Here is an 11,478-nt window from a genome sequence, read left to right on the forward strand (position 1 = left end):
TTTGCGGGTATGTAAAATAAATAAAAACTGACTCCAAGTGCTCCAAGTGACACCTCTCTACTGTGAGATGGGTAAAAAGGAACAGGTCCCCGCCCTTGCGATCTTTGTGCAGGGTTCTTTGTGGGTGTGGCCGGCGACTAGCCGGGGTCGTCCTCCCGATGGGGGACTAGCACTAGCCGTCTTCCACATGGTCCCTCGGGTCCCTGCTGCTCCTAATCTCGTCGTACATCCTCCTACTGATCTCCGCAAAGTCCTGCTCCCTCCCTCGTCTCGCCCTGCGCGTTTGCTCCGCCTCCCCGTCGTCTGCCCTGCGTCGTCTGGCGACGGGTCCTCCATAGTCGGTCGAGGTCGCCGCCCTCCTCGGGTATGTATGTAACTGTATGTAGAAAGATTTAGGTTTTGGGGCAGAGCGAGTGGGAGAACTTTTCGACTGTCGTGGAGGTCGTGGTACCTGGAAAACCCCGGGTATACCTGGAAAATACCCGGCTAGTTTGCCGGTTTCCTCGATTTCGCCTCAGATTTTGCCCCAGACCAGCTCTCCAGACTCAGGGAAACTCGAGAGTTGCTTGCCAGAATGGAGCTCCAAACACCCCCTGGTCGTTCCCCGGAAATTTCCGGAAAACGAAAAGTGCACAGCCGGGAGGCGAAGCGCACACGCCGGGAGCCTCGCTAGAACCGGCCTCTCTAGAGCTGAACTTCTCCCTTCCTCCCTGCCTGTGTGCGAAGTGTGCGCCTGCGGCGCGATTTTTCCTCCCTATGCCTCGAAAAATGCATATTTTCGCCCACGCCGGGAGCCTCGCTAGAACCGGCCTCTCTAGAGCTGAACTTCTCCCATCCTCTGTGTTGCGCCTGCGGCGCGATTTTTCCTCCCTATGCCTCGAAAAATGCATATTTTCGCCCGGGTGCTGGGGACCCTCTCGTTTCCTTTTTGGTTTCCGGAAACGTGTATGCAGGCCAATGGCTAGGACACAAGCGTCCCACCGTCGCCTTTTTCAAACTCGGGGCCCACTCCGCTACGCTCGCTCCGACCCGAATAGCGAATTTGGAGGGCCATGACATGCCCCATGAAATTTAAGGTGTTGCTGCGCAAAACCAAAAGGGGCGGGGCGCGGGCGCGCGCGGCAGACGCCGAGAGTTCTTTTTGGAGACCAGACCTTTTGCGAGATGGTTCATGCTTTCTATGTCTATCTATCATGCTTCATGACACGACACGCGGTGTGGTGGGAGCTGGTGGAGCTGTCAGCTGATCGATCCAAGCGGGTGGGGAGTGGGGGGCATGGCTGGGCATGCAGGTCCGCCACACCGCCAGTCGGCCCGCCGGCCTCTGAGCTCTGTGCTCTGTCTGACGTGGTTGGTGCTGCCGCTCGCTGCATTCGCTGAAGAAGAGAGGTGCGAGACTTGATTGGAGGCACTTTTGGAGGTGGCACTGGAGGCGAGGCGAAGGGAGGTTGGGCTGGGCCGTGAGGGGGGCTCATTGCGCTTTTCGAGGTGGTGCAAACAAAAAAAAGAACTAAAAACGCTGTCGGGTGAAACGCTCGGCCGGCCCCAGTGGGTGTTTGTGGGTCAGAACAGCGGACATGAGCATCTTCCGCGGCTCGCCGCTCAAGCGAAAGGGGACGGTCGAGAGCCTGTTCCGTTTCGGCCTCGACGAGGAGGACCGCGTTGTGCCCCTTTCCGCGCTTGAGGCGGCCCAGAGCGGCGCGCACAAGTTGGATGTCTTCTCTGTGCGTGGACGGCCCTTCATCGCGGGTGGTGCGCAGCGCCCTGCGTCGCGAGCGCGCTCCCGCGAGCGCGCTCTCACCGCCAACCTGCCGCTCGCTCGCAGCGGGGGGGAGCTCCTCGGGCAGTCCCGCGCCTGGCAGGGCAGAGCAGGGCTCGCCAGCGCATGAGCGCCCCACGACGCCGTCAGCGCGGCGGCCCGCGCGACGGTCGGCCGGCGCCTCGCCCATGAGCGCCTCCGCCGCCTTCGTCGCCGACGAAGAGGACACGGCGCTCTTTCGCAACAACTTGCTGGTACGCGCCCTTCCCCCTGGACCAGCGTCGCCACACCAGAGTCAGTTCAGTCTGCGCGCTCCCCGCGCGCGCGGAGCGAGCCGGATCCCTGAGCGTGCAACGGGACTGTACTCCTGAGCGTGCGTGCGGCTAACCCCTCGCGCGCGCGCGCGCCCGCAGCACGAGTGCTGGAAGCCTGGGCTCAAGAGGGAGGAGGTGCAGCACGCCCTGACGCTGTGGGAGCGCAAGCTGGTCGAGGTGTTCCACCGCTGGACGCACCCGGAGATCTGGATCGGCTTCAAGCGGCGCGCCGCCTCGCCCTCTCGTCAGCGCCCGCGCAAAACCACACCCGCCGCCCGCCCGCCCGGCTCCGCGATGCCCTCCCTCGGCGGGCGAGTGTGTGCACCTCGGGGCCGCTTCTCAGCGCCTCCGCTAAGGCCGCTCCTCGCTGCAGGTGGAAGAACCGGACGAACGACCTCGACCGGATGTGCGACATCCTAGATGCGGAGTCCATGCCCCCCCCTCTCCGCGAGCAAGCCCTCGAGAAGACGCGCAACCCACCGCGTGCAATTGCACTCCCTCCCCACTCCCTCCGACGCCGCCGCTTCACTGGGAGCAATCCCGCGAGCGGGTACGCAGTGCGCGTGAAGCCTGCCTTTCGGCGCATTCACACCCTACTCTGTGAATACGTTTTCCACGTATTCCAAATGACCTCCCAGAGGCCTGTATTCCACCCGTATTCCACCCGTAATTCCACGTATTCCATGGAATACGCCGTATTCCAAGCTCCAAAAATGGACGTATTCCGTATAAAATTTTCCTCGCTCCGCGAATTCACAGAGTAGGATTCACACTCTAGGCGCTACATCCTCGCCGTCGCACGAAACTACCACGAGCGGCGCTCGTGGGCCCGCTGGCTCGCGGCGGCGCCCACGCTGCAGCCGGCCATCGACCGCCACCGCGTCCGCGCCAAGCTTCGGCAGTGGCTGCGCTGGCACGCGGCTTGCCTGAGGCTCCGCAAGGCGGCGGCCGGATTCGTGTCCCACGCGCCACTGCACGCGCTCAACCAGTGGCGGGCGCACGTCGCGGAGCGGGTTGTTTGGGTCGAGCGCGTGAGCGCCGCCGCCCAGGTCTGGCGCGGCGGCCAGCGCGCCGCCCTCTGCACGTGGAAGCGGAAGCACCGGGCGGCTGCGCCAGCCCGCGCCGCCGCCCGCCGCTTCCTGCACGCCGCTGCCAGCGCCGCGTTCCGCACCTGGCGGGACGGGTACGCTGCGCGGCGTTCGCGAGCGAGGACGTCCCTCCAACACTGGAGGCGCCGCGGCGAGGTGCGGGCCTTCGTCCGCTTGCGGGAGCTCTCCCGGCAGCGCAGGCTCGCGTCGGTCGCGGCGGCGCGCCTTCAGAACGCGCGCCGCGTCCGCGGTTTCAACTCGTGGGCCGCGGCGCGCTCGGACGCCGCCGCCCGCCGGGCCAAGATGCGCATTGCTGTTGGCGTGCTCGGCGGCTCGAAGCAAAGCGTGGCCTTCCGGTCGTGGGCGGCCGCGGCCTTGCGACGCTCTGCTGGCAAGGCAACCCTCCTCCGCGGCGTTGCGGCCTTCCGCCACCGCACGGCGAGGCGGGGCTGGAGCTCCTGGGCGACGCGGGCGGCTGAGCGGCGCCGACGGCACGCCATCATGTCCGATGCGGCGGTCGCGCTCCAGGGCTCTAGGGCGCGCAAGGCGCTCCGCACGTGGACGGCGGCGGTGGCGTTGCCCGATTGCATGCCAAAGGCGGTGTTGCGGTGGCGGCAGGGGGCGCTCAGCAAGGCGTTTCGTGCGTGGGGGGAGCTGTGGGTGCGCGCCAGCCTCCGGCGGCGCGCGCTGGCGGGCTGGCGGCACGGCGGGCTTCGGCGCGCGCTCGTGAGCTGGATGCATTGGCTCGCCGAGCGGCTCGAGCGGCGCGCCCGCGTCGAGGCGCTCCTCTCACGCATGGCCAATCGGCCTCTGCTCAAGGCGTGGAACCGGTGGATCACCACCGCCGGCGGCTGGCTAGTTGTGGACGCGGCAGCCCAGCGGGCTGGGAGGGTGGCACGGCTGCAGCTCGCGCGCGCCTTTGACACGTGGTACGCCAGCCACGCCAGTGTGGCCATGATGCGACGCGCGCTCGCTCACTTGGCGCACCGCGGCCTGCTGGTCGGTATGACCGCGCTGTGGGACTACGCCCAGTCACAGGAGCTCGCCGCGCGCGCTTTGCTTGGCTGGCGCTCCAACGGCCTCCAGCGCGGGATGAATCAGTGGGTGGCCCACACCGAGCAGCGCCTCGGCATGCTCGCCGGCATGGCCGAGGCCGTCGGCACTTTCCGCAACACGTCCCTCTCGCGGGCGTGGAACTCGTGGGTCGATGCGCCGCCGCCGCTTCCGGTGCAGTCTGCGAAGCGCATGCTGCACCGAGCTCTGTCGAGGGCGATTGTCACTTGGATGTCAGCGACCACCCGCCGGATCATCATGCTCAACGCCTTCGGCGGACTCTGCAAGCGCGAGCAGCGGCGCGCTCTCAACGCGTGGGCTTCCTTCGTCGCTGAGCGGCGCGAGGCGCTCGCGCTGACGGAGCGAGCGCTGTGCCGGATGGCTTCGCCGCTGCTCAAGCCCTTCAACGCGTGGGCTGCGGGGCTTGCGCTTCTCGGCCCGCTGCGCGCTGGACTCGCGCGCTTGGCCCGCCAGATGGAGGCCAAGGCGTTGGGGCAGTGGAGCGCGCACGCGAGCCGCCGCCGCGACCTGCGGCGGCGGGCGGCGTCGCTGGTTCGGTGCGACGACGCGCACGCGCTGCGCCGGTGGCGCGCTGTGGCGAGCGCGCGGTCTGCAAGGTTGCGCCGACTCGAGGGCAAAGCACGCGCGGTGCTTGCGGGGCCCCTCTCCAAGGCGGTCAACACTTGGCGGCCTTTGGGGCGGAGGTACGCGATTGCGCACCGCGCGCTATCGGCCATGTGCTTGCGCAGGCTCGGCGCGGGCTGGCGAGGGTGGCACGCGGCGTGTACCGTGGCGCGGGAGCGGCGGCAGCGCGCGCAGGTGGCGCTACGCAAAATGTCTCCCCGCGGCCGCGCGCAATCTAAGGCGGTCAACGCGTGGAAGGCGTCGGCCGGGTTTCGCCGCAGGCAGCGCGCGAGCCTTGCACGGCTGCGGCGGCAGCGCGAGACGCATGCGGTGCACCGCTGGCGTGCGGTGAGTTGCGAGGCGGCGGCGCGACGGGAGCAGCTCGCGGTGGCTCTGCACAAGCTCTCGCCCGAGGGGAGGGCCAAGCGGTCCGCACTCGACCAGCTGCGTGCGTGCGTGGCGCGTGCCGAGCTGGTGAACCCCCCCCCTCCCCCCCCCCCCCCGCCCACGCCCCGCCCCTCCCGCGTCGAACTAAGTTTGCGCTTTCCGCGCTCTCTGCAGATGCGAGGCGCAGTCGTCCGCCTTGCCAACCGGCGGCTCTCTGCTGGATTCGAGTCGTGGCAAGGCACTACCGAGCAGAGCGCACACATTCGCGCCCAGCTCCGCGCAGTCCTGCTGCGGCGGCTTGCCACCTCCTTCGCGGCGTGGGTGGAGGCTCCGCCGCATCCGGCTCACAAGGTGATCGCGCGCCTCGCCAACAAGCCGTGCTCGAGGGCCTTCAACACGTGGCTCAGCAGGTACCAAGGGGCCGTGTACGCCCGCCGCTCGCTCCGCCATTTTGCGACTTGCAACGGCGTCCGCGCCCTCCGCTCATGGCGCGAGTTCGCAGAGGGGCGCAGCCTGGCCGCAGCCTCCCTCCGCCGGCTCCACCACGCCGGGCTCTTGCGAGGGTGGAATGGGTGGGTCGCCTATGCCGAGGAGCGCTTTGACACGCTGTGCGCCATGCAGGAAGCCGCAGGCTCCTTCCGGCACCAAGGCCTCTCCAAGGCGTGGAACGCGTGGCTCGCCCGGCTACAGCGCGCGGCAGACTCGCCACAGCGGCGCGCGATCGCCCTCTTCGCCAGCAAGGCGGCTGCGAGCGGCTGGCGCTCTTGGCAGGAGTTTGCCCGGATGACGCAGCTCCAGCGGCGCACCGCCTCGGCGCTCACTGGTCGGCGCCAGCGCGCCGGGCTGAGCAGCTGGCTTGAGTGGCTGGCAGAGAGGGCGGCGCGGCGCGAGAGGTCTTGCGCCGTGATGGGTCGCATGCGTTCCCCGGCATCGCGCGCCTTCAACAGCTGGGCGAGTGAGCACGCCTTCGCCGGCAGCGTGCGAGGTGCCTTGCGTCGCCTCCGCCATCGCGACCTCTCCCGAGCTTTCGAGGCTTGGCAGGCACGCGCTGGCGAGCAGAGGGTCGCCCGCCGTGGTGCTGCGACATTTCTACACGTCTCGTCGGCACGCGCTTTCCGCGCGCTCAAGGCGTGCGCGGCACGGCGGGCAGAGGACAGGGAGCTGACGCGCCGTGCGCTGCTCAAGACGACGCCGCTCGGTGCTGCGTTCGCGGCGTGGACGCGTCACCTCGCCGCCAGCCAGCCGCTGCGGCGGGCGGCGACGCACTTTTTCAAGGCGAGCCGCCGCGCCCGCCACCGTTCCCGCGAATCCGCCGCGCCCCGCCACCGCTCCCACGCCACCGCTCCCACGGATGCGCTCCCCTTCAATCTCTCCAAAACGTTCGTTTTCCTCTCCCGCCCGCAGGTGTCGCTGGTCCGCGCGCTCAACTCTTGGGAGGCGTGCCGCACGCAGCGGCGACTCATGCGCCGCGCCGCCGGTTCTCTCTTCCAAAAGGAGGCCGCCGCAGCGCTGCGCACGTGGGCTGCCTCCATCGCCGAGGCAGCAGCACGCCGCGAGCGGGCGCGCGCAGCTTTGTGCCGTATGACTCCAGCGGGCCGCGCCAAGGCACGAGGGATTGCGCGTTGGTCCGCAGCGGTCGCAGAGCGGCGTCTCCTCCGGCGCGGCGGTGCCGCGTTCCTCCACGCCGGTTCGCTGCGCGCCCTTAACCTCTGGCGCGGCCGCACCGTCGAGGCTCAAGTGCAGCGCACGGCGCTCGCCCGCGCGCTCAACCGCCACCTCCGCTTTGCGCTTCGCCGGTGGCGCGCCGCGTCGCAAAAGGGGCCCGTCGTTTCGCCGGCCACGAGGGCGGCGCGCCGGATGCAGCAGACGGTGGTGGCACGCGCGTTCGACACGTGGTTCTCCAACCTCGCCCCCGCGCGGTTGGCCAAGCGTTCGCTCGCGCATTTCGTCCACCGCGAGCAGAGCCGCGCGTTCCTTGCTTGGGAGGCGCGCTACGACGAGGCACTGATGATGGCGCAGGCGCCTAGATGCGGAAGACGCATGCCTTAGTCAGCACTAGTGAGCGCGCCCTTGCACTCCCGGAGACGCAAGAGTCAGGATTGCAAGTCTGTCCTGTAGGCGCAGGCGGTCCTCACGATGAGGCAGCAGTGCCTCTCCCGCGCGATGCGCACTTGGGCGAGCTCCCCTGCGCGAGGAAGCTCCAAGATTGAGGCGGCGCTCGCCGGAATGGCGGCACCGGGTCTGCGCCGCGCGCTCAACGCGTGGGCCGACCACTCAGAGACGAGACGGTTGGCTCGTCGCATCGCGGCGCGCGCGTTACACGCCGGCAAGGCGCGCGCGCTCAACAGTTGGCTCGACCATTTGCGACGATTGGAGCCGTTGCGGCGCGCGGCGGCGCACTTCACTGGCCAGGGGACCGTGCGCGCATGGAACGCGTGGGAGAACCGCATCGCCGAGTTGCGGTTGCAGCGTCGTGCCGCCGCCGCGATGGTGGGCTCTGGCCTCTACCGCGGCTTCTCTGGCTGGCGCGCGCGCATCGCCGAGCGGGCAGAGCGCCTAGATGCCCCCCCCCCCCCCCTCTTGGTATTCTAGCAAGCAGTCGAGGCGAGGCGACATGGGAATCTGTGGCACTCATGGAATGGCATTGTGCTATAGCTCACGTGATGGTGCGAGTACATTGCACGAGGCGTCCTCTGACTCTGTTGCACTCACCGCCGCAGGCGGAGGAGGCGGAGTGGCTCCGTGGTGTCGCGGTGCGCCTCACGTCGCGGCTGGCGCACGGGTGGGCCGCGTGGCTCGAGCATTGCGAGCAGTGCGGGATGGCGCGCCGAGCGCTCGCCGGTTTCTCGCGCGGCGCCGAGCGGCGCGGGCTCAACTCGTGGCGAGGCTACGTTGACGAGCTTGCGGCGAGGCGGGAGCTGCTACGAGTCGCGGCCGTCCGCTTCTCCTCCAAGCTGGACGACGCTTGGGCGGCGTGGATCGACTTTGTGAGTGAGCGCGAGCTGATGCAGCGCGCGGCGGCGCCAATGCGCGCGGTCGGCCTCAAGCGCGCCCTCAACTGCTGGGCGGCCACCGTCGAGGAGCGGTTCGAGCGCCCTAGATTGCCGAACTCGTCTCTCTGGTTTGCGACCAGCGCCCGAGAAAACGAGAAAGCTCATATTCGGCGGCGCACGTATCGATCTCACACGCTAGTCGTTCGCTGTACGTCGCAGCTAGTCACTCGAGGCGCTGAGATTACCCGAGATTACCCGAGATTACCCGAGATTACCCGAGATTAGTCACTCGAGGCGCTGGGGTGCAGCGCAAGAGGGGGTGTGTTCCGCAAGATCACCGTAGGCTCGAGCGGCTCGACAGGGTCGCCTCCTTCCGGCGTAATGTCCTCGACGGGATGCGCGCGGCGCTCGGGCGGTGGAAGGAGCACCAGGCCGCTCTGCGGCCGGGGCGGCGCGCGCTCGCGCACCTCTCCAACCGTCGCACGTCCCAGGCATGGTGCTCGTGGTGTGCTTTGCTCGTCGAGTTGGCTCGCAAGGAGGCGGCGCTGCTGTGCATGCTGAACGCCGCGCTGCGGCGCGGCTTCAGATCGTGGCGCGCTTTCCACGCGCAGCGGCAGCTGATGCGCCGCGCCGCTTCGGGATTGCGGCACCACAGTTTGCGCCGCTGCTTCAGCCGGTGGGAGGGCTCCGCCGAGGCGCGTGCCGAGAAGGCTCGGATCATGCGCGGCAAGCTCTCGATCGCGTTTGGGATGCGGCGGCAAGAGGCACGCCCGCGCCCACGCCGCACTGCTCAGCACGTTCTGCTCCGCGCCGCGCGATTCCGCGCGTCGCCCGACCCCCCCTTCCGCCCGACCCCCCCTTCCGCCCGACCCCCCCTTCCGCACTCTTTCCGCCCGACGCTTCCCCCGCTCTACACAGGCCCGCGCGCTCAACTCGTGGAAGCACGCGATGTACGAGCGCCGGCGCATGTTGCGCGGCCTCGCGTCCTTCTTGCACGCCGAGACGGCCCGCGCATGGCGTTGCTGGCTCGCCGCGCGCGCGCACGCTTCTGAAGCGCGCCGCCGGATGACTCGTGTCCTGCTAGTGCGGCAGCGCCGTGCATTCAACAAGCTGCGCGCGTGCGGCTGGACGACCGGCAGAGTCGCGGCTTCGGTGGCGCATTGGCAGCGCCAGGCCGAGGCTGCCGCCCTCCAGGGTTGGCGCGGTTACGCTGATCGTGTGCGCCTCAAGCGCCGCGCGCTGACTCGCTTCGTCCTCGCGTCTCAAGTCCGCGCGCTTGGCCATTGGACCTAGATCGCGAATACATGCCCCGTCTCTTCCAACGTGCGTGCGTTCGGACAGACATTCGTGCGGCCGTTGCATTCACGCGATGCTCCGAACACACACAGCGCGCCACACCCTCACTGGTTGTGTTCACACCGCAGGCATTTGGAGGGTCCACGCGGCGGAGAGCGCCTTGATGGCGGCGGCTGTCTCCGCGCTTCGCAACCGCGAGGCACGCGCCGCCTACAATTCGTGGCTGTGGTGGCTCGAGGCGCGCAAGGCTTCGGCCGAGAAGATGCGCGCCGCCATCGCCGCAATGGCATTCTCGCGAGGGCGCGCGGCGGGTCGTCGCGCCTCCTCGCTCAGGCAGCCTCGCCGGTCTGTAGGTTGGCGTCAAGATGCGGGCGGCGCTCAACTCCTGGTGCGCGGAGAAGGAGCGCACCGCGCCACTGCGCCGCGGCGCCGCCCGCTGGGCGAACCGGCCCGCGGCGCGCTGCTTCATCAAAATGCGCGAGTTCGGGCGCGAGCGGCAGCGGCTGCGATCCCAAGTCCACCGGATGCGGCACCAGCAGCTCGTCGGCTGCTTGCGCAAGTGGCGCGCCGGCAGCGATGGCCGCCGCAGGCGTGCGGGCTGCGTGCGCGCGATTCAGAACCCGCCCGTGCGGCGCGCCGTGAACACGTGGGTGGCGATGGCTGCGCGGCGCCAGCGGCTCAAGGCGATCATGGGCACGCTCGTCGACCCGTCCAAGCGCCGCTCGCTCAATCGGTGGAAGGCCGTCACACGGTTCAGACTAAGGCCGGGCTCTCCGCCGCCGACGCCGCGGGCTCCGATGCGGCTAATTCAAGCGATGACGTGGCGGCAGGCGTGTGATTGCCCAATCCAACCCACTCTGCGCAACGGAACCCCACTCTCATCAGCCGCTGCCCCCCCCCCCCCCCCAACCCACCCGGAGCAAGGCTTGCACTTGGCTGCAATCGATCGGGTGCGACGTCTCGCGTTCGCCGCCGACGCTCCTCCGCGCGCTCAAGGAGGGGCTCGTCTACCAGCAGCTCGTGCGGACAATCTCGCCATACTACTTTATGCGGCACAAGGTTTCGACGTCGCACGAGCGCGGCGCGGGTTCCGTCTTTGTCATGGTGCAGCAGTTTTTCGACACCGAGGCCGTCATTGCGGTGGTTGGCTGCCAGAAGCTCGACATCAAGGCGCTTACCGCTGGGAAGGCACCGCTCGCATTGCCCCCTCGCCCTCGCACTCCTTCCGCTTTGAGGTCCTCGTTGTGCGCCGGCTGCAGGCGCGCGAGCACCTCGATCTTGTGCAGACTTTCCGCACCGTCCACAAGGCGCGGCGCAGCGAGGCGCACCACGGTGGGTGGTAGAGACTGAACTGAACTCTCCGGAGATGTGTTCCCACCCCTCCCCCTGTCACGTCTCACGTGTCTCAGTTTGGTGTTTGTTTGGGGGGAGGGGGGGGATTGAAAGGGGGAGATGAAATGCGCAGTCAACGAAAACACTTGAAAAAAGAAACGAAAAAAAACGCCGGGTGAGCGCCCGACACTGCAGCCGAGGACGCCCCGCCCCGGCCGTCTTGGAGGCTGGGGAGCTTTGGGGCGCCTCTGCCAATGCTGGCGGAGGACTGTGCTGTCGCGCTTGCGGGTCGTTTCGCGGCTGGCTCGTTTCGCGAAGGCGACTTCAGCGACGCTGATCTCTTCACTGCGGGCGTGCTACCGCCGCCGCCCCCGCTGCAAGGTACGGCTCCAAATCTCGTCCACCCGGTGCCCGTCGTCCACCCGGTGCCCGGACCGCCGCAGCTGACATCACGGCACTTGCTCGAGTCGCCAGCCCTGTTCGCTGCGCACCCAGCCACGCACTCAGCGCTGCAAGAGGGCGGCGGACATGTCCTTGTGAGAGAGGCCCTCTATGCGGGCGAAGGGTTTGACGCTGCTGGCGAGGATGGATACGTCGCGGCGGCGCCGGTGCCGCCGCCGGTGCCTGAGTCG

At 68.4% G+C, this 11,478-nt stretch overlaps 1 protein-coding gene across 1 annotated transcript; it reads left to right on the forward strand.

Moving 5' to 3' along the window:
* Positions 1 to 3,238: 3,238 nt before the first annotated feature.
* EMIHUDRAFT_451387 (hypothetical protein) lies at positions 3,239 to 10,981 on the forward strand. Its single transcript, XM_005769744.1, has 10 exons — positions 3,239 to 5,312; positions 5,400 to 7,172; positions 7,344 to 7,772; positions 7,946 to 8,310; positions 8,562 to 9,015; positions 9,137 to 9,434; positions 9,643 to 9,800; positions 9,868 to 10,344; positions 10,439 to 10,702; positions 10,774 to 10,981. The coding sequence occupies exons 1-10, from the start codon at positions 3,465 to 3,467 to the stop codon at positions 10,855 to 10,857; spliced, it is 6,150 nt and encodes a 2,049-aa protein (XP_005769801.1). The 5' UTR covers positions 3,239 to 3,464; the 3' UTR covers positions 10,858 to 10,981.
* The last annotated feature ends 497 nt before the right edge of the window (positions 10,982 to 11,478 follow it).

This window comes from Emiliania huxleyi (genome assembly GCF_000372725.1).
Source record: "Emiliania huxleyi CCMP1516 unplaced genomic scaffold EMIHUscaffold_41, whole genome shotgun sequence".
Lineage (NCBI taxonomy): Eukaryota > Haptophyta > Isochrysidales > Noelaerhabdaceae > Emiliania > Emiliania huxleyi.